The sequence below is a fragment of the Tursiops truncatus genome, chromosome 14 (genome assembly GCF_011762595.2).
Source record: "Tursiops truncatus isolate mTurTru1 chromosome 14, mTurTru1.mat.Y, whole genome shotgun sequence".
NCBI classification, from domain to species: domain Eukaryota; kingdom Metazoa; phylum Chordata; class Mammalia; order Artiodactyla; family Delphinidae; genus Tursiops; species Tursiops truncatus.
This window is the reverse complement of record NC_047047.1, coordinates 28778542-28803743: the sequence shown is the minus strand read 5'-3', so window position 1 is coordinate 28803743 and position 25202 is coordinate 28778542. Positions and strand designations below refer to the sequence as shown.

At 57.4% G+C, this 25202-nt stretch overlaps 1 protein-coding gene across 28 annotated transcripts in view; it reads left to right on the top strand.

Annotated features, from left to right (window-relative positions):
* DYSF (dysferlin) overlaps window positions 1–25202 on the top strand; it is a 222195-nt gene that overhangs the window by 123191 nt on the left and 73802 nt on the right. For 16 of the 28 annotated variants that reach the window (XM_033838329.2, XM_033838322.2, XM_033838316.2 and 13 more), the window contains 6 exons: window positions 4791–4884; window positions 5376–5453; window positions 13259–13440; window positions 15959–16099; window positions 16902–16931; window positions 18385–18414. In XM_033838329.2, the coding sequence (XP_033694220.1) occupies window positions 4791–4884; window positions 5376–5453; window positions 13259–13440; window positions 15959–16099; window positions 16902–16931; window positions 18385–18414 (555 nt within the window). Of the gene's footprint in view, window positions 1–4790; window positions 4885–5375; window positions 5454–13258; window positions 13441–15958; window positions 16100–16901; window positions 16932–18384; window positions 18415–24464; window positions 24507–25202 lie in introns of all 28 variants that reach the window. The other 12 variants (XM_073791260.1, XM_033838318.2, XM_073791259.1 and 9 more) reach the window with 5 other exon arrangements.

Below are 25202 nucleotides of genomic sequence, written 5' to 3'. Positions count from 1 at the left end.
TGTCAGGGAGTCGCAGGCCGCTCTTCTTCCGTGCAGTCGTTAAGTGGCTTGGCCTTTGTGTGCCATAGTTTGCCCGTCTGGAGAACAAAGGCAGTCACAGTCCCTGTTGGAAGGTGGTAAGGTGTTGGCAGGATTCTGCTGTGAGGTTAGATGCTAAGGGCAGCATCTCTGCTGCGTCTCCACTGACCCCCTCTTCTCCCCTCTGCAACGTCATCGCTTTCTCAGGGGGTGCTTCCCTCAAGTCAGGCTCGGCCCAGGAAGTTCCTTTAGCCCCAGACAGTTCCCTCCAGAAAATGGGTGATTATGTGACAGGAGAGGCACCTACAGAGACTGGGGCTCAACTTGGATTTTTTTCCTTGATCAGTAAATATTTGCCGAAGCCTTCTGTGTGCCAGGCATCGTAGCGGGTTCTGGGGACACAGCAGTGCCCCCATGGAGCCAGAGAGACAATGAACAAAAACGTTAATATAGCAAATGTGTGGGGTAATACGTGCTATGAGGAACAGTAAAGCTGAATAAGAGAGTAGACGGGGCTATTATGTGGGGTTGGGGCGTGTGGGGTGGGAGATGTGACGGTGTGGATGTGAACATGATTTTTGACCTTTGGTCACGGAAGACCTCTCTGGGGAGGTGACATTTTATGTCTCCACAAGCAGCGATACCTATTTTCCAACTCGAATATGGGAAAGGCCTGGCACAAAGTAGGTGTTCAATAAACACAAGTGGCATGTCAGAGGGACGGGCTGATGGGAGGGAGATGCTTCCCAGAAGCTCCCAAATCATCTTTTCATGAGACTTCATTGTTTGCTTTGAGAGAAATTCCCAAACGTGAGCCATGTATGTCCACGTGTGAAAGCCAAAAATATGCTTCAGAGTGGAAAAAGCGTGACATTGGATCATCTGTGTTAACGCGCAGGCTGATCCCCTGACCTGGCGATGGGCTGGTCTTTGTCATCAGCTCTCCCCAGAAAGGTGTGTGCTCATTCATTCATTCACTCATTCTCTAATTATTAATGGGGCACCCGCTGTGTGTGAGGGGTTCTGCTGGATGCTGGGTGCATGGGGGGAACCTCGCAAAGCTCTCTGTGGGAGGGGCAGACAGTGAACAGGTATTTACAATGGAGGGTGATATATGCAGTAAGGGGGGAAATCTGGGGCTCTGTGGGAGCCCACGGGAGGTGTACCTAACTCATCCTTGCAGGGTGACCCTGAAGGTGAGACTGGATGTCTGAGGAAAAAGCCAGGGAAAGAGCAGGGCAGAGAGAACTACGTGCAGGAGGCCTGAGGGCGAGAAAGGGGACCCTGGGGGTTCAGCTGGTTTGAGTGTGGAAGCAGCATCCTGACTGCTGGAGACTCAACGCAGGGGCTGCCACCGGGCTGGGAGAGGGGCCGGCCTCCGCTCTGCTCCTAAGGTCTGAAGGGGATTCGTGGAGAGCCCAGGTCCCCCCTGGGAAGGTCAGTGGGCCAGAGGATGTAAAGGCACTGGCCTGCTGTGTGGGGGGAATTCTGCCCAGCCTGGGAACCTGGCTGACCGCAGGGCTGAGGCTCCTCTGGCGGGACTGAACTTACTGGGGACTCTAGGTGCGTGTGTCGTCCTGGTTCTCCTAGCTTCTTCCCAGCAACCCCTGTCTGTCTCCTTGAGCAGGGAGGGAAGGGGAGGCGGAGGCAAGGCCACGCCAGGGTGGCAGATGGGAGTGGGGTCGGACAGAGGCCCTGTGGACCAGAGGGAGCGGCTGTGGGCCCCTCCTCTGGAGACAGGGCAGGTGGGAGAGCCTCGGCAGCCCCTCAGGGCCATTCCGAGGGAGCGCTGGTTCTGCCTCTGAAGGGTGTCATTCTCGGTGCCAGGGCCTGCTGTGGGCCAGGACTGAGCCGGACCTGAGGTACCTGGCCCCGACCTTGTGGAAATCCCAGGGAGGGGGACACCTTTTTTTATCACAGGCAGGCGGCCCTGCCTTTGGACAGAGACCCAGAAAGTGCTGCCCGCTGCTGACGGGACACGGCTGGGGGGCCACCTGGAGCAGGTGCACGCTGAGTGGGGATGTGCCCTGGAGGCAGCCCGCAAGTGTGGAGGTCCCTGCAGGCACCTGGTGGGAGAGAGAAATCACGGGGCCCATGGGAGCTGGAGGCGGCTTCCCTCCCCGCACTCACCTCAGTGCCCTACTTGCTGGCGTGGGGCATATGTGTGGCCAGGGTGAGGTGGAGGGGCTACAGAGCCTGCCCTCCCCCCGACCAAGGCGCTCTGAGCTGCCTGCGCTAAGCCTCGTGGCACCTGGGGGCTGGCCGAACCCTGGTTCCAGAATCCTGACCTGCTTTCCTTGGCGTCCCTGTACCTCACGCCTGGGGTGGCCTGCTGGGCCCCCAGCTCCGGCTCTACGTGCGGCCTCGTAGACCCTGCGGCCAGAGCTACTAGCTGCTGGGCTTGGTGTGGGTGGCGGCAGGGCCAGAGCTGTGAGGCTGGGCCCAGCGCCTCTCCTGGCGGGAACCCAGGATGCCCGGGACCCTCGCCTGCTGGGAGGGAAGATTGCAGATGCTGTGGCCTTTGGGTTCTCACCTGTCTGTAGTATGGCATCCCTCCCTGTTGTCCTGCTCTCGTGTGTGTGTGTGCATGCATGTGTGTATGCATGTGTGTGCACGTGTGTGTGCGCGCGCGCACGTGTGTGTGTGTGTGTGTGTGTGTGGAGAGAGGTTGATTGCTTGATTGACTGATTTTAATTTCTGCCCGGGACTGCGACGTTGCACTGAAATGTCTACTTTTCCAGCTCCTGGAACAATTTTGAACAAATATGGGGTATATGAATACCACCCCTGAGCACAATTAGTAACTTCATGGTTTATGACTTCCCCAGGTGGTGTGCTAACACAACATGTGATTTGTCTTCCTAAGAATCCCAGCAACTCTCTGAGATAAATACTGGAGAATTATCCCAAATTTATAGAGACTTGTGCAGAGAGGTTAAGCAACCTGCCCAAAGTCACACAGCTAGTAAATGGTAGCTGGAGCCCAAGGAATCTGATTCTAGAGCTTGTGTTGAAATTGTGGCCAAAGGAAAGGCGGGGGGGGGGGTCACCGTATCTTCCTGTCAGAAAGTGGGGTGTCCTGTGCTAGGAGCCAGAGCCCACCCCGTTGTAGCCAGACCTCAGTGGGTCCCCTGGGAGAGCAGATGAACATGTCTTTCGCCCGTATATGTTTTATGGGCTCTTCTGTGGGATGGAGCAGAGGATGACTGCCTACCTTTAGGTTGCATTTCCTTGTTGACCCAGAGTGACCAGGGCAGGCCTTCCCTGGTGTCCTAAGATGAGCTGATCTGGGGGAGGACCAGCATTCTTGGCAGGGAACGGTAGGAGCTTGCACTGGGAGCAGGTGCATGTCTGGGCCAGCTTTGGGGAGCATGGCCTGCCCGATTGGATTTGGGGGAAGTAAGCCCTGGTGTTGGAGGGGGAAGGTGGAGCAGGGCACTGGGGGTCTGACCAGGACCCTTCAGGTGGTGAGAGCCATGGAGGGCTTCAGGCCGGGAGCCGGGTGCCGAGTGTGGGTAATGCAGCTGGTTCTGGTCCTGGGTGCGGGCGGATCGGAAGCCGGCGGGCGGGCACCCAGGGAAGCTTCTTGGACTGGAGGTCTGGGGCTAGGCCCTGAGGGTGGGCATGGTTTGGAGAGCAGGAGCACCTAGGTGGCCGTACATCTAGGGGGGTGGGGCCACGATGTAGCTGCAGGGCCTGGGGAGAGGTCGAGACTCCTGGGGAATGGCTGCCGCCAGGTGGGGGGCATGGTGGCCTTGGGAAGTGGCTGCTCTGGGTGGGCCTGGGCGGGGTGAAAATGCCACGGGAGGGGAGGCCGGGGTTTTCTTTCAAGGGTGTGCGTGCTTGTGTGTTGGGAAGAGGGACTGGCGAGGGACTGGGGCAGGTGACAGTGTGGGGAGGGGGGAAGGGCTTGCAGAGGAAGCGGGCAGTCTCTCTGTTGGGCTTCTGCCGTGGGAGGCTGGTGGAGCTGGTATCACAGAAAGCCAGGTCTGGAAGGACGGGCTGCCATGTGACCGGCACATTTTCAATTTTTGTGGGGGCCTTGAGGTCCCCGCTGGGGCTCATCCCTGATGAGGGGCTGCGGTGTGGCAGAGGTGGTGGTGGAGGGAAGCAGTGCACCAAGGAGGTGGGCATCTGGTCCAAGGAGGCTGTTTAGGGCCCAGTGGTTAGAGCCCAGTGCGAACAAGGGCAAGGTTTACACACAGCTTCTGAGGCCGAGTGCAGACCCACCCTGCGTCGACTCCTGTCCCCTGTCCTCAGACTGAGGCCTCCTCTGACAGTCAGCGCAGTGGGAGCTGATGAGAGACAGTGGAGGATGCAGTGCAGCTTCTCCCCAGAGCTGGGGGCCCAGCTAAGTGCCCGTGTGTCCCTGGCACCAGCACCGTGTCCAGACATGTCTTGGGTGGGACAGAGATGCTAGACAGGGCCCTCCAGACTCGGGCTCCCCTAAACTCATCAGCCCGGGCAGATCCCCACTGGATTCCCTCTCAGAGAGCCCCTTCGATTCCTTCCTTCTAGCAAACTCTAACCTCTTAGGCTGGAACAGCTCAAAATCCCATTCTGGCTTGTCTGGTCTCCACTAGAGAGGGAGAATTTCCCTGTGGACTTAACACTGGGGTCTGGGAAGGCGCAGCCCTGGAGTGAAATCAGAGCTTTGGGCAGGTGAGGGGCCTCGTCTAAAGGACTCTGGGGACCTGACTCTCCGAACCAGTCTCCCTGCCACCCCCAGGCTCTGGGGTCAGAGTCTGCGGTGACCAGCTCTCCATCTCCAGGGCGGCGTGGTGGACGACAGGAGTGAAGATTCCAAGTCTGTCTCCACCTTGAGCTTTGGCGTGAACAGACCCACGATTTCCTGCATCTTTGACTGTAAGTGACGTTTGGAGGTGCCTACAGGGGTGACACGGATGAGTGTGTAGCCTGACGTTCCTGTTTGTGTGGGTCACATGGTCAGGTGTATACGTGGGGGCTGAGGAGGACTGAGTCTGGGTGTTTTGTTAGCGGGTCAGTGTCTCTTGGCTTGTGTGTGTGTGAACTCAGCCTGAAATCCAGCATTCAAGGCGCTGTGCATTCTCACTGCCCCCATCATCTGTGACCCCTCCACTCCTTCCCCCTCCTCTGCCACCTCCCCAGCTGTCACCAGACCCAAGGACACATCACTTGGGGGTCCACCTTTGGGCTGTGGTCTGCTCTCCTGATCTTGAGAGCAGCTAACTCCAGCATAGCGTACACGTGTCGTTTCTACCATCCAGCCCCTCTGTGCGCTGCCCCCTCTAGGGACACCCTCTGTCCTCCCCTCGAGCCCCAGATCTTGGTCACCCCCAGCCCCTCAGCTGGCATCTGTTTCTTCCTCGGTGCAGACGGGAACCGCTACCATCTACGCTGCTACATGTACCAGGCCCGGGATCTGCCTGCGATGGACAAGGACTCCTTTTCTGGTAGGTGGGAGGAGGGAGGAGAGCCAGGGACCAGGGCCTGAGGGCTGGGAACAGAGTCATCGGGCCTTCAGACCACAGGGAACATGGCCCAGGCTTCTCCTATGGTGGGTCGGGGGGCGCTGTGTTTGTTGGGTTTGTGGAGGTGAGGGCTGCAGTCAGGTCACCGTGTCCTCCTGGTTGTCAGGTGGCCTGCTTGACCCGTCTGCAGGTTTTGGTTTTACTGACCATCCCCTCCTCCTGAAAGCCCCTCTGGCCTTGGCCCCTGGGACACCCCTCTCTCCTGGTCTCCTGCAGCTTCCTGCTGCCCTACCTGCTCCTACTGAGCTACTGCCCTCTAAGCCTGATGCTTCCGAGAGTTCTGTGTGTGTTCTCTTCTCTGGGCGCTGGGTTCCCCCAGGCAGCCCAGTAGCCACTCCTGTTGGGGAAGCTTCCAGGTCTTTAGTTCCTTTATGTCCAGCCACATTCTCTATGTCTCCCCTAGAAGCCTCAGAGGCACCTCAGTTCATCTCGTCTAAGCTGAACTCCTTGGGACCCCTCCCCCAGATCCAGGCCCCCCTTTACATCCCACCTTGGTCTTAGTATCACGTCAATGCGCTTCTACTGCCCATCAGGTTGGTTAACGGTCAGGTGCCCAGTTCTGTTGATTCTGGCTCCTGAATCTGTCTCGGAGATTGTTCCCTCCTATTCTGCATCGTGGCTGCCGTCTCACACTGGCCTTGCTCCTTTTATCTGAATGCTCCAGTCATCTCCTGGCCTCCCTGTGACCTTCCACACAACCCCAGACACAGCTGGTCATGTCACTCCCCTGATTTCAGACATAGACACTAACAGGTAAATCCCCAACTCTTTAGCCTGGCAGACAACTCCTTCGCGATCTGACCCCTTTGGATCTCACCAGTTTCATCTTTCCCTAATTCCCCTCTATCTGCTAGCTCTGGCTACACCAACTTTCGTCAATGTTTGTCTAGTTCTTCCACATTTCTGGCCTTTGTGCTCAGTGCCTAGAATGCCTTCCCTCCCTATTTTTAATCCAGTGAACTCCTACTCATCCTTCAAGACCCAGCCCAGATGCCCTCTGACTCTTCCCCAAGCTGAGCTGGTTGTTGCTTCCTCAGCACCTGGCCAGGAGCTCACCAGCACCTCTCTCAGAGTCCTTACCCACTGCATAGATTACTTGCCATCTACCTCTGTCATATTCTTCCAGCCATGACTCTGAGCTCCTCCAGGAAGGGACCTTGACTTACCCTTGAGCCTGCAGCAGGTTCTAAAGAACTAACACTAAGATATCTAAAGAGCTAGCACTTACTAAGTGCCCACTATGAGCCTAGGCGCTTTGCTGACGTTTTTTCACGTACCCCTTACCACTCTCCTGTGAAGCAGGCATTGAACATCCCCATTTTACAGATGAAGAAACTAAACTGCTTGAGTTAAAATAGCTGACAAGTGATGTACCCCACTCCAAGTGCTTGCTACTCACTTGAGTAGATCTGAGTTCTTCTATGGGAGTGACCTCCTGTTCACAGAATGGCACTCAGCTCATGGCCAGGCGCCCGTCCTCCTTTCTGGACCCTGCTCCTCCCTGACCTGGGGACAGCTGTGCTTCCTCGTGTTCCTCTCCTCTCAGTGACCTTTTCTCGAGCCCCACGCAGCCAGGCTCAGGGTGGATGGAGCAACAAGCACATGGGGATTGGCAGGTGGTGGTGGGGGGGTTGTGGGAGTGTGGGGGAGACCTCTGCAGCTGCAACTTCCTGGGAACCTTGGCCGGGATGCTTTCTGAAAATCAGCACCTACCCCAAGGAGAAGAGAAGTGACCTGATTCCCAGTCTTGCTTCCTCTTCCTTCGGGGGAGGGTGTGAGAGGTCGGGGTGCAGGCAGCAGGTTTGTGTGTGGGGGGTGGGTAAGTGGGGTGCAGGTCGAGGGCCCCTTGTCCTCCACTGGCCGGGCGGGGGGTGGACCCTGCAGGGAGGGTGCTCCTCCCGGGGACCCGCACCTCTGGGGACTGCAGGCAGGGTCAGCCTGGTACCGGGGCCGAAGGAGACGTCACACTTTCCATCCTAGCTCCACCCCCTCCCCCAAATAAACATCCCTTGAGCTTTGAGGGCACTGCCCAGGCCCTGGCCGCTGGCTTCTGAATGAAAGGCCTGATTGAGCGGCTGCTGGAAAGGAAAACAGCAGCCAACACGGGTGAACCTATAAAACCCAGAGTGTTTATTTTCACTCCCAAACCCTAAACCAAAGCAGTTTCTCCCCTGGAACTGACCCTGAGGTGGCTGGAGGCTGTGCGTGGCCACTGGCTGGCATTTCTCAGAGGAAACTCCTGTGTGAATCAGGAATGTCTGGGGTCTGGGGAGGGTCCGGCACAGAGTCTGTCGCTGGTGTCGTCTTCCAGCCTGCTTGCTGGCGTCTGCAGCCCAGAGGGCTCTCCTTGGGAAGCGCTCTGACCTTGCTGCCCCGGGCTTTTCCCCAGCGGGGCCCCCATGAGCCTGTGCTGTGCCCTCTGCTAGTCCCTTGTGTGGTGGGCCTTGGGGCTGCCACAAGGCCAGTGCTCTCTCTATTTCTTCTCCTTGACTGAAGGTGTGGGGGACACAGGAATTGTCCAGGAAACACTTGTTGAATAACACTGAACTCGGTCGGGGAGGGAGGCTTGTGGAGACACTGCCATCCAGGCTGCCTGAGGATTTTGCCTTGGGTGGGGTTTGAGTGGAGGCCCGGCATCAGTTCTCTGGACCACTGGAAGGGCGAGTGTGGCCTGTGCTTGTGCGCTTATGAGTGTGTGTGGCCAGCATAGTGATTAGGTATAAAAAATGTGAAATGATGCTTGATTCAAATGGCTTCTCTTACGTTGGGATAGGGTTGCCACTGCTGGGTGAGCATCTGGAATACAAACTGGATCTACTTTGAACAGAAAAGACAGGACTCCAGAGGACTTAGAAATCACTTGTCCTCAGTGCCGTACCTGCTGGGCAGCATTGTGGCTGTGAACAGCGGTCAGAGCTGAGTTGCTCTTCCCTGTAGACGGATATTTCTCAAAGGGGATCGGGGAGTGCGCTGTCTCCTTTGCCCTGTTATACTCCAGGGAATTCTGCTTTGCCTCGACCCCCAGCCGGCGACCACCGGTGTGGTTTGAGGGAGCCATAGGCTCTGCTTACAGAGCTGCCGCCAGGAGGGAGGACCCTTGGGCAGCTCACATTCCAGGGCATGGCCCTTAGCTTGAGGCACCCAGAAACTCCTCCTTGAGAGTCTCATGGGTCAGTGGGCTCAGGGGCCCCACTTGGTTAACGAAGGAGATGAGAGAAGGCTAGTAGGTCAGATGCCAAGTTATTCATTTATGGGGGTAGAGTGTCTGCCAAGAAAGCAGAAGGTCCTGTGCCCTCTTTGCTGGCCTCGTGGTTCCAGGGAGGTCAAAGCTGTGTGCTAGTTGGGTGGTCCTGAGGGGCGTTGCTGCCACGCCAGGCCACAGTGAGGTCTGGTGAACCATGGTTGCCCCACAGCTGAAGTCACCTCCGTGGGGACCAGTGCTTTCGTCTCTCCCAGATCCAGACTCTGGCTTGGGTGGGGCTGGGGAGCCCTTGCTTGTGGGCTTCCTCTGTCTGGACTCCAGTCCGAGCCCACCCCCTCTTTTGAAGCACAGCTTTCTGTTAAGTTTGGCTTTGGCTGGGGGAATTCTCCCAATGAGCTTAAGAAGCTGTTTTCCAAGGTGTGCTGGAGGCTTGTGAAATGCTCCACTTAAAAAGGGTTCCTGAGCGAGAGAGACTGGGAAACCCTGCACGCTTAGCGATTTACGAATCACGGTGGCATTGAAGGCTGGGGTGGCTGCAGGAGTCTGTTGAACGTGTTTAGCGTTCCTTCATTCCCCGAGAACTCGCCTTGCGAAGAACACATTTTGGGGAACTCTGATGGACAGGATTCAGCCCAACTCGCTGAGCACGAGTCCAGGACCGTTTGCGATCTGCCCGCCTGCATCCTCCTCCCTGGGGCCCCGGGGTGCTACCTTCCTCCCCTCAGCCAGACTTGCTGTTCCCTGAGTGCTCTTTGGTGCTTTTGCCAGTGCTGTGCTTCTCTTTGGTCCACCTCGGTTACCTCCTTATTCTTGAGACTCGGGGCTGGAGACCGCCTTTGGGGGTACTGACTTGACGCCACCAGACTCCAGGGCGTACCCCCACCCCTAGCGCCTTGAACGCTCCGCCGTGAGGCTGCACATCGCTTTGTATTGTAACCGATGTCTAGTTACCACTTCCAAGCAGCAGCCATGATCTTCAGAGCCCGGACCGTGTCTCGTACACCTTCCTATTCAGAGCACTGTGCCTACCTACCATATGCGGGTCAGTCAATAACTGTATGGTGGACGAATGACGGATCGCAGGTAACGCTGGAGCGAACATCTTTGTTCATATAGCTTCATGGTTCATTTGGATGATTCCCAGAAATATGGGAAACAGGGTGTAAACAGTTTTATGTTTTTCAGGTCATACTGCCTGATGGCTTTTCTAAAGGGTTGCTGAATTGCTTCCAGCAATAAAGGAGAGTACCTATTTCGTCAAATATTTGCCAACACTGGGTTTTATAAATCTAAACGATTTTTCTTAATTTTATAGGAAAAATACTGCTGTATTGCAGTTTTTGTTTGCAATGCCTTGATTACTGGCAGTCTACTCCACCCTGTCTTAAGGGCCCTTTTCCCATGTTTGTGGCAGGTAGAAGGAGCACTGACTACGAGTCAGGGAGTCTGGTCCCAGGCACCTGTGAGTAGGGGCTAGTGGTCTTTCTGGGGCAAAGCTCCCTCTTCTGACAAGGGGTATGATGACACCTGCCCTGTGGTCTGAGCAGTTGGAGGGAGGGCCCATGAGGGAAGCTTAGTGTATTGTGACTGCAGAAGGGTCCTCCTTGGAGCTCCGGGAAGGCCTGAACAGCAGAGATCAGGCACAGGGCTGCAGGTCCAGCAGTCACCTGCCTGGGGCCTCCTGTGGTGATGGAGTCCAGTAGAACCCTTGTGTGTTCTTGGCTGGAGCTCCCAGGGCAGCCTGTGGTCCTCACAGAGCTCCGATCCAGCTTCAGTGCCAGGGGTGCTCCGTGTGGCTTGGCAGGTGAGGCTGGAGGGCTGAAGCTGGCCCTCCCCTCCTGGAGTGGCTTTGGGAAGAGCTGGCCTCTCCCCTCCCCTCCACCTCTCCTTGGGATCTGCCTCTCCATCCTCCTGGCTTTCCTGGAAGAGGCTTGTGTCTGTGCGTCTGTCTGGCTTCCCTTCATCTGACCACCTTGCCTCAGCAACACCCCACCCCCCTTGTTTCTCTTTTTTTGAGGGGCTGGGCCTTGTGCGGGGAGAGGCCAGGCCCCAGCACACAGTAGCCCAGTGTCTGAGGCCCCAGGCCTCCAGGCCTGCTCCTTACAATGCCTTTGTTGTGTGTTTTCCCCCCGCCCCCGGCGGGCGGGGCGAGCGTGTGGGTCTGGGTGATTTTTGTTTGAAAGCCACCCCCTCCCTTTCCCCCAGTGCTGAGCTCATTGCCTGCGCTGATGGGGCTGCTGGAAGGAGTCGCCTGCTCGGGGGCCAGCGTGGGGGGCGCTGCCAACACCAATACAGCGTGCATGGCCGCCACAATGTGCAATTGTGATCTTTGTGTAAACGCGGTCGGTCTGGGGCCCGCGCGCTTATAAAAATAAAGCCTTGGGAAGCACAGGGGGCGGGAACAAAAGGGGCTTTTTCGCTGGCTCTCGAATATGGTTTTATTTATCGGAACGCGCCCTCTTTTTCTTACTGGAACCGGGGAGAGGTTCTCTGCCGAGCTTGGAGCTGATGGTATCACAGCCAGACGGTTTCATTAAATGCACAGACGCCGCTGGGCCCTGCCAGGGCCAGGAAGGGAACGGCTTGGGCCAGCCCTGCCAGGCTGGTGCATGGGAAAGGAGAGCCCCATGCCAGGGAGGCTCCCACCTGGTGGGCGTGGCAAGATGTGGTGGGCATGTCTCCCCTGCCCCTTCTTCTGCCAAGGGCCTCCCATTGCCCTCTTCTACCTCCAGAATCAGGTTCAAAACCAATTTCCTACAGGAAGCCCTCCCAGATTGACCCCAGTTTGTTCTTGTGCCTGAAGGCTGGCAAGCTGGTCCTAGCCTGGTGGCTGCCTCCTGTTAGGCAAACCCAGCATTGTTCGGCCAGTGAGTGCCCGTAGCTTCTGTTTCCTAACGTGAATCCCGCCCCCCCCCCTTAAAACAAGCCCTTTGAGCAATAGCCAGAATCCTGGACCCTGTCCCCCACCCCATCTCTTGATGGAAGTCCTCCTGTTGCCCACTCCAACTTTCCCACCTCTTCAATAGCCACTCTGCCACCTCCTGTGCAGTGGCTGTGGCGTGCCACTTGGACTCTGGATGGCCAGGGAGAGACTGGCCTGCTCCCTCCCCTCTGTGGGGAAGAGCTATCTCCCCATCTCAGCCCCAGGACTGCAGTTGGACACCCCGGCTCTAGATGTCTGGCGCTGAGGTCCTCTTGAGTCATGTGGGGGCTGCCCTGGAGGGTGCAGAGGATGCAAGGTGCTACAGGATGGAGGAACTGCCAAGGGTATAGGGCATGTGATAGAGCATTTGGGCTCAGCCCTGCCAGACAGCTAGCATCCAGCTGCCAGCCTCCTGGATCCCCAGACTTCCCTGTCCACATGCCCTCAGCATCTGGCTCGTCGAGTCTTACAAAATGGCAAACTGGACCCTGCCCCCTAATGAGAGAAGTTGGAGGAGCCCCCTCCTCCGAGCCCTTTGCTCTTGTCCCAAATTACATGCACTCAGTCCCATGGGACCTTCTCTGGCGTTGGTTTCCAAGTGGAGTCCTGAAAGGCAGCATTAGCAACACCCGGGAACTTGTTAGAAATGTCAATTCTCAGGCCCCACCCCAGACCCGATGAAGGAGTCTCTGAGGGTGGGACCCAGCAGTCTCTGCCAGCCTTCCAGACGACTCTGCTGCATGCTCACATTTGAGAACCACTGCCCTAGAATCTTCTCTAGTGATGCTTTGGGACCAGGCAGAGGGAATGCCTCCTGGGTGGGTCCCAGGCAAGCATGGCTGGGGCCAATAGGCTGGAAAGTAGCTTGGGGGCGTCAGGGAGCTGCAGGGATCTTAGGGTCCCCCTCACACCCCCCCACCGCTCAATAGCCCTTGAATCCCTTTGTTTCTCTCTAGTGCCCCCACCCATCTAAGCCACCACCCTCCCTGCCTGAACCCCTGCAGTAGTTTCCTAACTGGTCTCCCTGCACCCACTTCTGCCCCCTCCAGTCTCTTCTCCAGGTGGCGGCCACAGTTAGCTTGCTGAAATGCAGACTCAGCCATGCCAGATCCCTCTCTCACACGCCACTGCACCTCCTATGTGTTCTTCAAAGCATGATCGAAATTGTCATTTTATGTTTGTTTGTATAGATTACCGTTTTGCTCCAAGTGTATCCTCAGCCCCTAGCACCTAGCCCCCGGCCTGTTATGCAGAAGGCACTCAGTCAGTAAGTGCTTTTTGGATGAATGAATGAATGAATGCACAATCTATTCATTTTGCCTCCAGCAACCAGCCCAGGAAAGAGCCCAGGAGGGAAGCTCTCTGGATCTTTGCGCCCACTCTCTGGGACCTCGGTCCCATCTCCCCATGGTGGCCACCGGCTGGCCTCACGGAGGATGGAGGTGGGGGGTACCCCCAGGATAGGGCTCCAGCCTGGACGTCGGTGCTCCTGAGTGGCAGCCACAGCTCTGCTCCAGCTTTGTGGCTGCATGACTCCTGAATGGGCGACTCTCACGGTCTCCGTTGTGTCCCATCTCCCTTCTCTGTGCCTGGCCCACACAGATCCCTATGCAATCGTCTCCTTCATGCACCAGAGCCAGAAGACGGTGGTGGTGAAGAACACCCTGAACCCCACCTGGGACCAGACACTCATCTTCTACGAGATCGAGATCTTCGGTGAGCTGGCCAGCATCGCTGAGCAGCCGGCCAGCATCGTGGTGGAGCTGTACGACCACGACACCTATGTGAGTGTGCCCACCTTCCTCCCCCGAGCCCTCACTGCCCACCCTTTCCAGGGCCCAGGGGAGATGCTGCTGTGAGGGGTGGGTCCCCAACGAGACGGGAGTTCCCCAAAGCTGGGGCTGATGGCCTCTCCCCCAACCCCACAGGCAGTGGTGAAAACTGTTTTAGAGTAATTAAAAACGAATTGCCACCACGTGTGCTGTGCCCACGGCAGAGAGCGGGTACAGATCTGGCAAGGGTGCTTGGCTGTGGTCAGGAGCCTGGGTTTTCTCTGTCTCTAACTTGCTTATAAGACCCCAGGTCGGTCCCTTCTCCCCATCCGAGGGCCGCTTTGACTCCACACACGGTTATCAAGCACTTGTGCTGGGCTGGGTGGCCCCTCATGTGGGGTCCCCCAGCCAGGTGGGAGCCGGGGCTCAGGAACCACCAGGCAGGGACTCCTCCAGGGAGCCAGTGTGAGGTGCAGGTGGGGCCCTCTCTGCAGGACTGTCGCACAGCACAGAACCGCTTGTGCTGGCGGGAAGGCTCTGTGGTCGTGCCCCCCAAATGAGGGCCACTTGCCGTGTGTGCTGAGAAACCGAATTTTCATTGTTTTAGTTTTAATCCATTAAACTTTAAGTAGCCACAGGCGGCCGGTGGCTCCGGTATTGGACAGCACAGCTCTGAAAGGTTCCCAGGAGAGAGAGGGCTGTGGGCTGGAATGTGCGATGTGGGAAGACCCAGGCCCTGGTGGAAATGGGAGATTGGGGTGTTGGGATGAGGCAGGGGTGTTAGCACAGCACGGGGGCCAGTGGGAGATGGAAGGATGGGGAAGGCAGGCAGGGAAGGAGGAGAAAGGAGTACGAGGCCAGGGGAGCGGGGAGAGTGGTGGGGTCAGGGCGACATGTTACAAAGGAGGGGTGGGATGCTGTTGGAAGAGAGAGACTGTGTCGGCCGAGGGGTGTGTGGCCAAGAGGCCCTACCTGGGTTGGGGGTGGCAGTAGATGAAAGGGGAGGGGCTAGGGCTTCACAGATGCTTCCAGAAAGAGTTGCCATGACTGGAAGGGAGAGTGTGGTGACCAGGGGTTGGGGGAAGGTGAGGCTGATCAGGGCGCCCCACTGGCTGGTGGTGGGCAATGCGGGCCTGGGCTGGGGAGGCTGACCCGTAAGCTCTGCCCTTAGAAGGAAGAGCTGGCTCCGTGGGGGCCGAGCAGCTGGAGGAAGGGTCTTTTGGGGATTTGCGGGGGAAGAGCTCAGGACCTGGAGCTTTTGGGGCAGGAGGAGGTGGGAGGTGGCAGGGCCTGGAGGGGGGCCAGGGCCAGGGGACTTTGCAGAAGCAGGTGTGACTGCTGGTGCAGGGCGGGCGGGAGGCCGGCAGGACGCAGCCTCTCTCTCCCAAGGGCACCTCACCTCCTCGTCACAAATGGTACTCTATCCCCTTTGGGCCAGTGCCCGGGAGGGATCCCGGGGGAGAAAGCCATGGCCTCTTCTGGGTGGGTGGGCCCCAGGGTCCTGGGGGAGAGCAGAGCTGTGCTCATTGATAATATAGTCAAACGGGGCTGTACCTGTTGGCAAATATCCATTGCCCTGAGCTCCTGTTGTCCTGGCGGCCTGGCCTCTGTGAGGACTCCCCTCCCCGAGCCTCTCCATGACCCAGCAACTAGAGGGCAACGATGGGCCCAGAGGAGCCTCCGGGACCCCTCCCAGTGCTGTGGCTGGTGACCACTCTGAGTGGTCTATGCTGGGCTGTCACCCGCTGGTGTGGGCATTTATGCAGAAGCTGGTGGCCACTCCAGGATGGCTCTCGGCAATGTCCCCAGCAGTGATGTGACTGCAGGTGGGGATGCCTCCCAGTCCTGGCCTGGGTTTCTCCAGATGAGTGCCTTGGGCGGGCCACCAAGGCTTATGACAGCTGTGGCATCATCTGGCCAAGACCCAGGTTCTGTCTGCGGCCCCTGCCCTTGGGGGAGCTAACCACAAGGTCGGAGTTCACCGGTCTGCAAGCTCACTCTATCCTCTAGTCAGTGGGGAGCCATGGAAGGCTCATGAGTAAAGGGAACGATAAGATGAAAACATCATTTTAACAAGACTCATTTAATTGGATGAGCGTGATCACAGTCTCCCCATGTGGAGACTGGGGAGATTTGAAGGTGAAACGAACAGGAGATACACATTCCTGGGAAATGTCAAACACCTCTCCTGCTGAGGGCATTAAAGAACTGCTAGGAGGCTGTCACTCTCGTGTCCAATGGGCTTAGAGCCTGATTACATTAAGGCAAGGTGAACGCTCGTTTGGACATACAAAGGGACTTGTGGAACACGATGGGAATTCAGCATTAACAATAGTGGCAGGAGGCCACTCGCATGCTGCCCTCGCATCCCCCTGAGGGAAGCAGAGCTCACCGTCTGCACCAGGGGCTGCCCTGACTTCTGAGGCCCTTCCGAGTTTGGGAGGCCAGCTGTAGGTCTGGCGACTGCTCTGAGGCTGCCAGAGCCCTGGGCGGGGGGACGCTGACTTTTCTCTCTCTATGCTCGGTCTAGGGTGCAGATGAGTTTATGGGACGCTGCATCTGTCAGCCGAGTCTGGAACGGATGCCCCGGCTGGCCTGGTTCCCGCTGACCAGGGGCAACCAGCCGGCGGGTGAGCTGCTGGCCTCTTTTGAGCTCATCCAGAGAGAGAAGGTGAGGCTGGTCCACGTCCAGATCCAGGAGGCCCGGCAGGGAGCTCCTGGTGGTGGAGGGTGAGGGCCCAGGCAGGGGACGGTCTGATAGAGGGGAGGGGGCTTAGCTACGTTCTTCTTCCCCCACCAAGGGCCTGCACTTAGTGGAGAGCACTGAAGGGCCACCTCTGGATGTGGGGCCTCCTGCTGGAACCGATCTTGCCCATCTTTTCTGAGCCCCAAATCAGGACACGATCAAACACTGGGGCGGAAATCTGAACTGTGTTATTACGTCTGAGTCCTCTGGCCATTGGATATATTTTTCTCTGGGTTATATCCTGACGTGGTTTCTGGAAGGGGGACCTCTGTGAGCTGGCTAGGGTGCCTGATTGTCCGGGGCAGGGGACTCCAGGGACAGGTGAGGGCAGGACCCCTGTTGCAGTGCTGGCTCTACCGTAGCCTCAGCCAGCCGATTCCCCGCTGTAAAATAAGGGGTTTGGATTAGAGCCCCATCTTCAAACTCGCTCTTAGTGGGATGTGAGCCCTAATATGGAAGCCGGCTAGAAGTGAGGCTACTCTGGCTGAAGTGTCTGGAGGGGACACGGCACACTGCCAACCTGGCCTCCCCTGCACTTGCTTACCAGGCACCTCGCAGGAGTCCCTAGTCCGCCAAGGAAGAGTCTGCGAATCCCTGGACTGTCTGATCACAGACATGTTCCATGAGTGTCATTTTGTGGTTGGAGATGTGTTTACCTGGCCAGGGCAGAAAGGTGGTGGGGCCTTGGGTGACGGGCACCTAACCAAAGCTCTTTTTCTTCACCCAGCCGGCCATCCACCATATCCCTGGTTTTGAGGTAAGCCTCGCTCTCACTTTTGCTTCTTCAAACTTGCCCCCTCCCGGTGTTTGCAGTCCCCTCCCAGGCTAGGAAGGGGAGCAGGTGTGCACCACCACCATCCTGGCTTCAAGCCAAGCAAGGCTCGGTTGGGGCCACAGGGGCAGGGTGGGTAGGGGCTGGGGTCCCTGCCCAGCTCTGGCTTTCCCGCCCTTCTCCCCTGAGAAGTCCAAGAATCACAGACTCAGATGGAAGGGACCTCATGGTCATCCAGCCCAGTGGCTCTCAGCTGGGCTACATGTTGGAATCCCTTGGGCAGCTTTAAAAATCAGCAGTGCTCAGGCCCCACCCTAGACCAAGTGAAATCCCATCTTTCAGGGTGTGGCTCAGGCCTTCGTATCTCTCAGAGCTGCCCAGGAGGTTTGAATGTGCAGCCTGGGCTGAGAACCATCGACTTAGGCCAGTAGTTCTCCGCGTGGCATCACCCGAGGTATTGTTAGAAATGCCAAACTTGGGTCCCACTTCAAACCTATGAAGCCAGCTCTGAGGGCAGCACAGAAACCTGGGCATTGTCGAGCCCTGCAGGGGACTCGGACGCGCGCTCACGTTTCAGAAGCTCTGATTTAGACCGTAGTTCCCAACTCAGTGTTCCCACCAAGATCCGGTTTTATTTCCTCTACTAGCTATGGAGACTTCATTCCCTTTGCCCTGCTCCCCTTCCTTCTCCTGGGGGTCATGAAAAATGTAAACCTTTTACTGGTACACAGGCTGATTTGATTCAGGAATCCTCTGCCCGGCCAGGCTCAGCTGCAACTTTGAGAAGTGGTCGTTTGGGCTCTGTTTGGGTGCTTCTCCCCTTATGAGGGGGGGAGCCCAGGCAATTTGCAGACAGTCCTTACAGTACAAGCCCTCCTTGCCCCCTGCCCCCACTCCACCCTCTGCCTCTCCTCCCACCCCTTCTAGTCTCTCTCCCTCTCCCTTTCCTGCTCCCTGTGCGCTCCAAGCTTCTGCTCTCAGCTCTGCCAGCCCTGGGCATGTAGGTTGCTTCTCCTTGGTTCTCCAAGTCCACATCTCCAGCAGTGGCTCCAGGGATTCAGGCCTGACTGCCTCCTGGGACTGTTACACAGGGTCCGGGACCTTCCCAGCACCTGGCTGTTAGTCATTCTCCTTTCTCCTGTCACTTCTAGAGACGCCTGGGCTCCAGGTTTACGCTTTGGCCTCTCCCACCACTCCCTCTGCATCAACGTTTGTTGTACCTACTTTCTCAGGGACCACGTAGAGGGCGCGTCTGGGAAGCACATCACCCTCACCCTAGATGGGAAGTGGTTTCTGTTTGCTCCTTGTAGGGAGACATCTGGTGTGTTTATCTCTGCCCCAGCCTAGTGGTCCTTGTCACTAATGGTAAACTTTTACTCTCCTTCCTCTCCTCCCTCCACCATCTCCTGGATGTGGACTGTTCCATGGTGTGGTCCAGGTGCAGGATACATCAGGGATCCTGGAAGAGGTGAGCTGGCCCCTCACAGCTGTGGCCTGTGGCTGGGGATAGGTGGGCAGAGGCAGAGGGAAGATGAAGGCCATGCCCTGGAGTCTTCCTGGTTCCTGGTACTCCAGTGTCCTCTGTCACGTGGACCCCTGTCTGGATTTAATTTCCCACACTCTGCGTGGATCCGGGGCTGCCTGGGGTGTGTCCTGGTGTGAATCTGGCTCTTAGGTGGATTGCTGCTATGTTGGAAGCCACATTTGCCCAGACCCCTGGGACAGCAAGGGTCTCAACCGGCTGAGTACCAAGTGGCATGTTTTCAAGAATAGAATGTTCCTAAGGGACCAGAGTAGTCAAGGAAGCCTTGCTGGTGGAGGTGGCGTTAGCCGAACATTGTCGTAGCGCTTAGGAAGAAGGTGGGGAACGTGCCTCTGGCCCAAGGGACCAAGCACCAGGTTGGGGCCCGGCTGCTTTAGGGAACGGGGCAGGCTGGGGATTCCTAGCTTCTGGGAGAAGTTTGGGGTTTGTATCCAAATGGAGCAAGGCTATGCCCTTTGCTCTGCGGGATGAGAAGCCCATTTCCTTATGGCCTCCTGCACATCTGTGAGCAGGTCCTCAAGAGTGAGCTGAGGCAAAGGCCTGGGCAGACAGACAGGAAGGAGAGCCCTGGTCAGATGGGGGTGGGAAAAGGGCAGCCACTTCCTGCCGTCAGGGAATCCCCAGGCTGCGAGCGAACACCATTTGACATTTTCAGTGCAATTTGGACTTGAAGTGCAGGGTCAGGATGTGGGATCCGCCGGCCCCACGCCCCTTACCTCACTTCCTGCAGCTCCCAGACCGAGGTGGGGTCCGCCAAGTGAGCTGGCCGCAATTGCGCCTGACAGGCAGCCTCCTGCTTCTGGCTGCAGTTGCGAAAGACTGCCGATTTGGAAAGGGGACGAGAGTCCTGTCCAGGGAAGCAGCACGGAGCCCTCTCTCTTGATTGAGAGCATTCTGTGGCCAAAACCCACAGCCTGCTCTGAAGAAGACCCAGCCCAGGGATGAGTTATTAAAAAAAGTTAAAATCCTTAATAACTGGATTTGTAATATATAACAGTGAAGGCTCAGATTCCAAGAGCAGGGATCTGGCTGTGGTCTTGTTGTCAGGAAGCAAATCAAAATCTGCAGCTTTGGGGCCAGAGCCTGACGAGGGCCAAGTGCGCTGCTGCAGGGCCAGCCGGCCACAGGCTGAGGCGGGTGTGGGTCAGCAGGGCCAGAGGAGAGCAAGTCCTGGGGGTCTGCTGGGCACAGGGCTGGGCCAGCACGTTCAAAGGGTCCCAGGCCCAGTAGGATGGATGGAGGATCAGCTGGTCCAGGGAACCACCCCAGAAGGTGACCTGGTGACCCCTTCATCCCCAGAGGGCTCCCGCCCAGGCCCTGGGGCCCAGAGCTCAGCCTCTTTCTTCCCCTGCACTTGAAGGCTAAGACTCATGCCGAGGTCCTGCGTCCTATTTGGTTTTAAGAATCCCCAGGGGCGGGGTGGAGGCAGGTTAGTCTTGCTGCTGCTGCCACTGGTCCTGCTGGAAGCCTGACGCCTTAGCAAGGTTTTTCTGTCTTCTTTGCTGCGGCCGAGCTCCTGCCTGGTATCCCTCATTCAGCCCCCTCCAGACTCCCGGCCTGATCCCTGTGAAGGGCGCTCCAGCCATCCTGGAGGACTTTGAAAAGCCATGCCGGGAGCTTAGCTTCTGGGCCACTGGCCACGGGGGCCCTCAAAAGTCTGGGAGCAGAGAGGACAGATGGGTGTGTTAGGAAGCCGTCTGGCTGCAGAGAGGTGTGGAGTGGGGAGTGAGGGGCAGGAGAGACCAGCTAGGAGGCTTTTGAGACAGATGTGGTGATGGGGGCCTAGGCTAGAGAGGGAATGGAGAGGGGCGAGTGACTCTGAAGCATGGTGTAAGGATGGCTTCTTCGGTGGGGACTGCCTTCCGGCCAGCACACAGCCCACGCCTGTGTGGGAGACAGTGTCATGGATGAGGTGAAAGGCATCTACCCGGGCTGAGCTCTCCTAGAGCAGATGGAGGACAGTAGGGATGGCTTCCTGGAAGAGGTGACTCTGAGATCTCTTTGGGGGTCCAGGTGGCAGTGCCTCGGGCTGGGGGTGCATGTCACCGCGTGGGGCCAGTTTGGTGGGCAACAAGATTTCCCCTCCCCCAGGCTGTTTGCGCACCTGGAGCATCTCTCTCCAGGGGCTCTTGTTCGGGAAGGGGGACTGTTGCATTGTGTCTTTGAGGCTTTGGTGTCTGGGAGACCAGGGTCCTAAACGGGTGGAGGGGAGGGTTTCTTTCCAGCTCCCAGCCTGTCTTTCTGTCTGTCACTTGCTGTTTCCCCTCTTCCTGAGCCTTTCTCTTCCCCTTGTCCAGCTCTCCCTTCGCATTTCCCTTTTCCTCTGTTTGCTCCTTGGCCCAGGCTCCCTCTCTCCCTCCTTCTCCCCGCCTCTTCTGAGCCCTCTGTCTCGTTTCTTTTCCTTTTTGTCTGGAGAACAAAGGCGGTCTGCGCTGCCAAGGGGAATGAGTTCAAAGGAACTGCAATTTTAGATTTCCTGAGAAATGGAGAGTGCACAGGCATGTGTGAGTGTGTGCAACTATGTACACTCACGAGAGCATGCACGCGCGCGCACGCGCGCGCACACACACACACACACACACACAGCAGAAGAGATGATGGCAGATTCCTTAATAATTGAGGGCTCCTAGGATGTGGAGCCTGTGCAGAGGAAGACCCCATCTGGGAACCCTTTAGGTGGGAGCAGGGGCTTGTGGTCCTGAGCACCTAAGGGGGCGTGGTTCGGAGTATCACCCTTGGTTCTGATGCTCCTGTCACGCTCCGTGGAGGCATGCCCTGGTTGAAAGGAGAGCGTCCTCTGTGGCTTTTTTGCTGTGAGTTGGGGGCCAACCAGATGTCACTCCATCCCCTTCCTAATCCAGGCAACAGGCTATGGCTTTTAGTCTGAGATGTACATGAGGTACTCTCCGGCACCCCCAAATCCTCCAGAAGGAAAAATTTGGTGTTTTGCAATCAGGAGAATAAGCCCAGTGGTCCCCCATCCCCCATCCCTCCCCCAAGGCTTTAATTTAAAACACTGTTTTTCCTGGGAAGTGTAATTAGAGCAGCATGCTGTCCCTAACGAGCTGGGTGGGGCAGGCAGACAGTGGAGCCCTCCCAGCCCGCCTGGCTGCGCCCACATGGAGCTCCCCGCGGAGCTCGGATCTGAGTGTCCAGAGGGTCACCTGACTGTGCCCTGCTGTGTGAGGAGGGGGTCTGTGGGCTACCGGTGGCAACACTGACCTAGGTGGCTGGAGGGGCCTGCCCACACTTGCCCCAGCCCTGGGAATGCACGTCTGTCTAGTGTGGTGGCCCCTGGGACCGGGGGAGGAAGCCCCCCTCATGGCTCAGGGGCCTCAGTTCCCTGTACTGAACTGGCCAGCAGGACGGATAGATGAAAGGAGGCAGGAGGTGGATTCTGCTTAAGGTGGGGAGAGAGCCTCATTTGTCCTTGTGTCCTTGTCCTCTTGGTCTGAGCTGTCTCGGTAAGCGCCCTGCACACCTGTAGAACCCCGTCAGTGTAGCAGCCCCACGTCTGCCCTGCGTTCAGGGTGGGTGGGGAGGAGCATGGAAGGCATGGACCCCGCCACGGAAGGGGTCATCTTATTAGCCTTCTATTGTGTGGCTGCCCCTGAGCTCTGTGATCCTCGGAGTCCCCCGGCACACACGGGACAGTGAATCAGGATGTCCTGGCGGTGCTTTCAGTCTACACCCACCCCCTCCCAGCCTGGCAGTGCTGATAGGGGTCGCTGCAGCCCACCCCACTGAGGGTCACTGTCCTGGAAGGAGATATCATGCCTCTCAGATGGGCTGGACCAGAAAAAATTGAGAAACTTGGGCACAGGAGTGGCCATCGGGCTGGTGTCACAGGACTCCCAAGCGTGATATGTGGGATACCAGTCAGGACCTTGGGCAACCAGAGCCCAGGGTTGCTTAATTAGAGGTAAAAGAAGTCAGAGAGTAGGGTTTAAAGAGTTTCTGGAGTGGTTGGGGAGATTTTCTGGAGGATGTAGAGTTTGACCTAGGCCCTGGAAGATGTGGTAGATTCTGGAAGATGGCAAAGGAAGCCCCTTCAAACAGAGGGAGGAATGAGCGGGCACGGGGAAAGGAGGGGCTGGTGAAGATGCAAGACTGACACAGGCAAGAGCGTTGGGAAGGATGGGAGAGTGTTGGAGTCGGTTCTTTGTCCCCCATCCCCCTGTCCGTTCGCCCTCTGCCATCCCTCCCTCCCTGCCTTCAATAATCTGTTCGTAAGCCTTTATTTATTGGACAGGGGATATAGCTGTTGTCCCCGTGTGCAGAATTGCTGGTTTCACAAGGGACACAGACAAATGAACACAGAAATGACCCAGCGTGATGTGTCTTTCAATGGGACAAGTTGCTCTGGGAACCGTGGGGTGCTTAACTTAAACCTGTGGCTCCAGGTTAAGTGGACATGAAGTCCACGTAGGAGGTAGCCAGATAAAGTGGGCAGAAGAGCCTTTCAGACAGAGGGACCCGTGAGCTCCAACCTCACAGGTACAGAGAGTGTGGTACCTCCTGCAACCTGCTGGCGTTCAGAAGTGGGGGCGCTGTTGAGCGTGGCTGGGGAGGTGGCCCATCACTGCCTGGGGTCCCGGAGGGGAAAGTTGGTGGTGAGAGGCGAGACCAGAGAGGTCAACAGGAGCTAGAAGATGAGGGGTCTTGGAGGCTGCGTCACGGAGTTTGGACTTCATCCTGAGTGGGTGGGTTTTAAACAGAGTGGCATTCTTAGAAAGTCTTCCCTGGCTGCAGAGTACAGCATACATTCATTGGAAGGGGATGTGCAAAACCAGATGCAAGAGATCACTTAGGATGAAGCTGGTGAATCCAGGCAAGAGATGGTGGTGACCCAGACCCAGGAAAGAAGATGGGTGGGTGGGCCTGGGGGAGATTTAGGAGACAGAGCCCTAAGGCTTGGGGATCAATCCAGGGGAAGGAGAGTCAAGGGTGGTGTGGCGTTTTTGGCTTGGAGATCTGGGTGGATGGTGGGGCTAGATTCTGAGATGACATTTGAAGAGAGCAGGTTTTTGGCGGGGGGCGGGGGGTGGGATCTTAGAGAATCCAGTTTGGGACAAGCTCGGTGTGAGAGGCCAGGAGGACACATGGATGAAGTAGCGGTAAGGTTGGAATGTGAGTGTGGGGCTTAGGAGAGATGTTTGGGAGCGGAAAGCCTAGGGGAGGGATGGGCAGAGGAGCAGCAGGGAGGCTGCCAGGGAGACACAGCCAGCGGAGGGTAGAGAGGGTGGAGGGGCCAGCGGTAAGGAGCTAGACAGACGGCTTTAGGCAGGACGACGAGGTCAGCTGGCCAGATGCTGCTGAGGTAGGGAGAGAGATAGGCGCCTGTGAGTTTCCTCTGGGTTGGGCTACAAGCAGGTTGTTGTTAATTTTGGAGAGAGAAGTTTCCAGGGAGGGGGTGCAAGGGGCGGAGCGAGTGCACTGGGCAGAGGGCTGTGTGGAAGCGGGGGAGAGGCAGGGGATGGAGGCAGCCTTTTTCAGGAAGAGAGAGAGGAGAGGGTGGCAGGCTGCAGGAGAGGACACAGAGAGAAGGTGTGGATGAGATACCGTCTTGAGACTGTCTTTAAATGCAAGGAAAAAATCCAGCAGATAGTGTGGAAAATTGGGGCGCACTGGATGAGACCGGGTTAGGGAGCCAGAGCACGTGGCGGCGTAGATGTGCGTAGTGATAATGAGAGGTGCCTACAGGCGGGGCGGTGCGCACAGTGGGGAGGGGACAGAGGACTTGGTGGCAGCTGGCAGGTGTAGGGGAGCCCCCGCAGAGGTAGGGATTCTGGGGAATGGCAACAGGGTGCAGGGAGCAAGGATGTCCTGGGACCCCTGAGGACGGCATGGTGGATGGAGGTGGCCTTGGGATGAGACTGGGGGCCTTGTGCCTCATAAGCTGCCCTGCGGATGCGCCTCTAACCGCTGTCTCTGCTTGTCTCTCCCTCCTGCCGGCCGGGCCTGGCGCTCCACAGCTGTGTGCACCCGCCGTCTTCCTCCAGGGCCTCCTGCAAACGGTACTGGAGCCCAGTCTTCTCCAGGTTCTTGGTCCCTGTCTTCCTCTGTAAGCAGGTTCCTGTGGTGGGGAGCCTGGGCGTCTGCACAGAGAGAGGAATATCCTCACAGGGGACCTGGAGGAGCCCAGAGGGAAAGCGGGACGTGGAAGTGAGGGACAAAAAGGAATCAAAGGGACACTGCCCAGAGTCTGGGGACCAGGAGAGGAATGTTCTAGGGGAAGTATATTCATGAGGTTCCCTGGGTGATTTCAGGACAACATTGCAGCCCTATGAGAAAGGCTTGGTCTTTCTGCCTCCCCACCCAGGAGCCCGGGGCTGTTCCCTCCCTGACCTCTTCTATTTGTCCCTTTCGTCATGGGCTTTTGGCCCTGGGTCCACTGTGGGTTGGGCATCAGCCTTGAGCAGGCCACCAGCAGGCCACCAGCAGGCCTTCAGGCATAACCTTTTTCAAAAAGAGGCGACCCCTGCTGCACAGCTGTTGCAGTAGGTGGCCTTGGAGTGCCAAGGTTGGACGAGCAGCCAGGCCACCACGGGCTCTGCCTCCAGCCTCCAGGGGCACCATTCACGTGGACTGTGACGTGCACAGCACCCCTGGAGTTGTGCCCGTGGCAGCCCTGCTCATCGCTCTTTCTCCTGATGGCGTCTGCTACTCAGCCAGTCTAAAAATATCATGTCACCTGCATTGTGGGTCCGGAG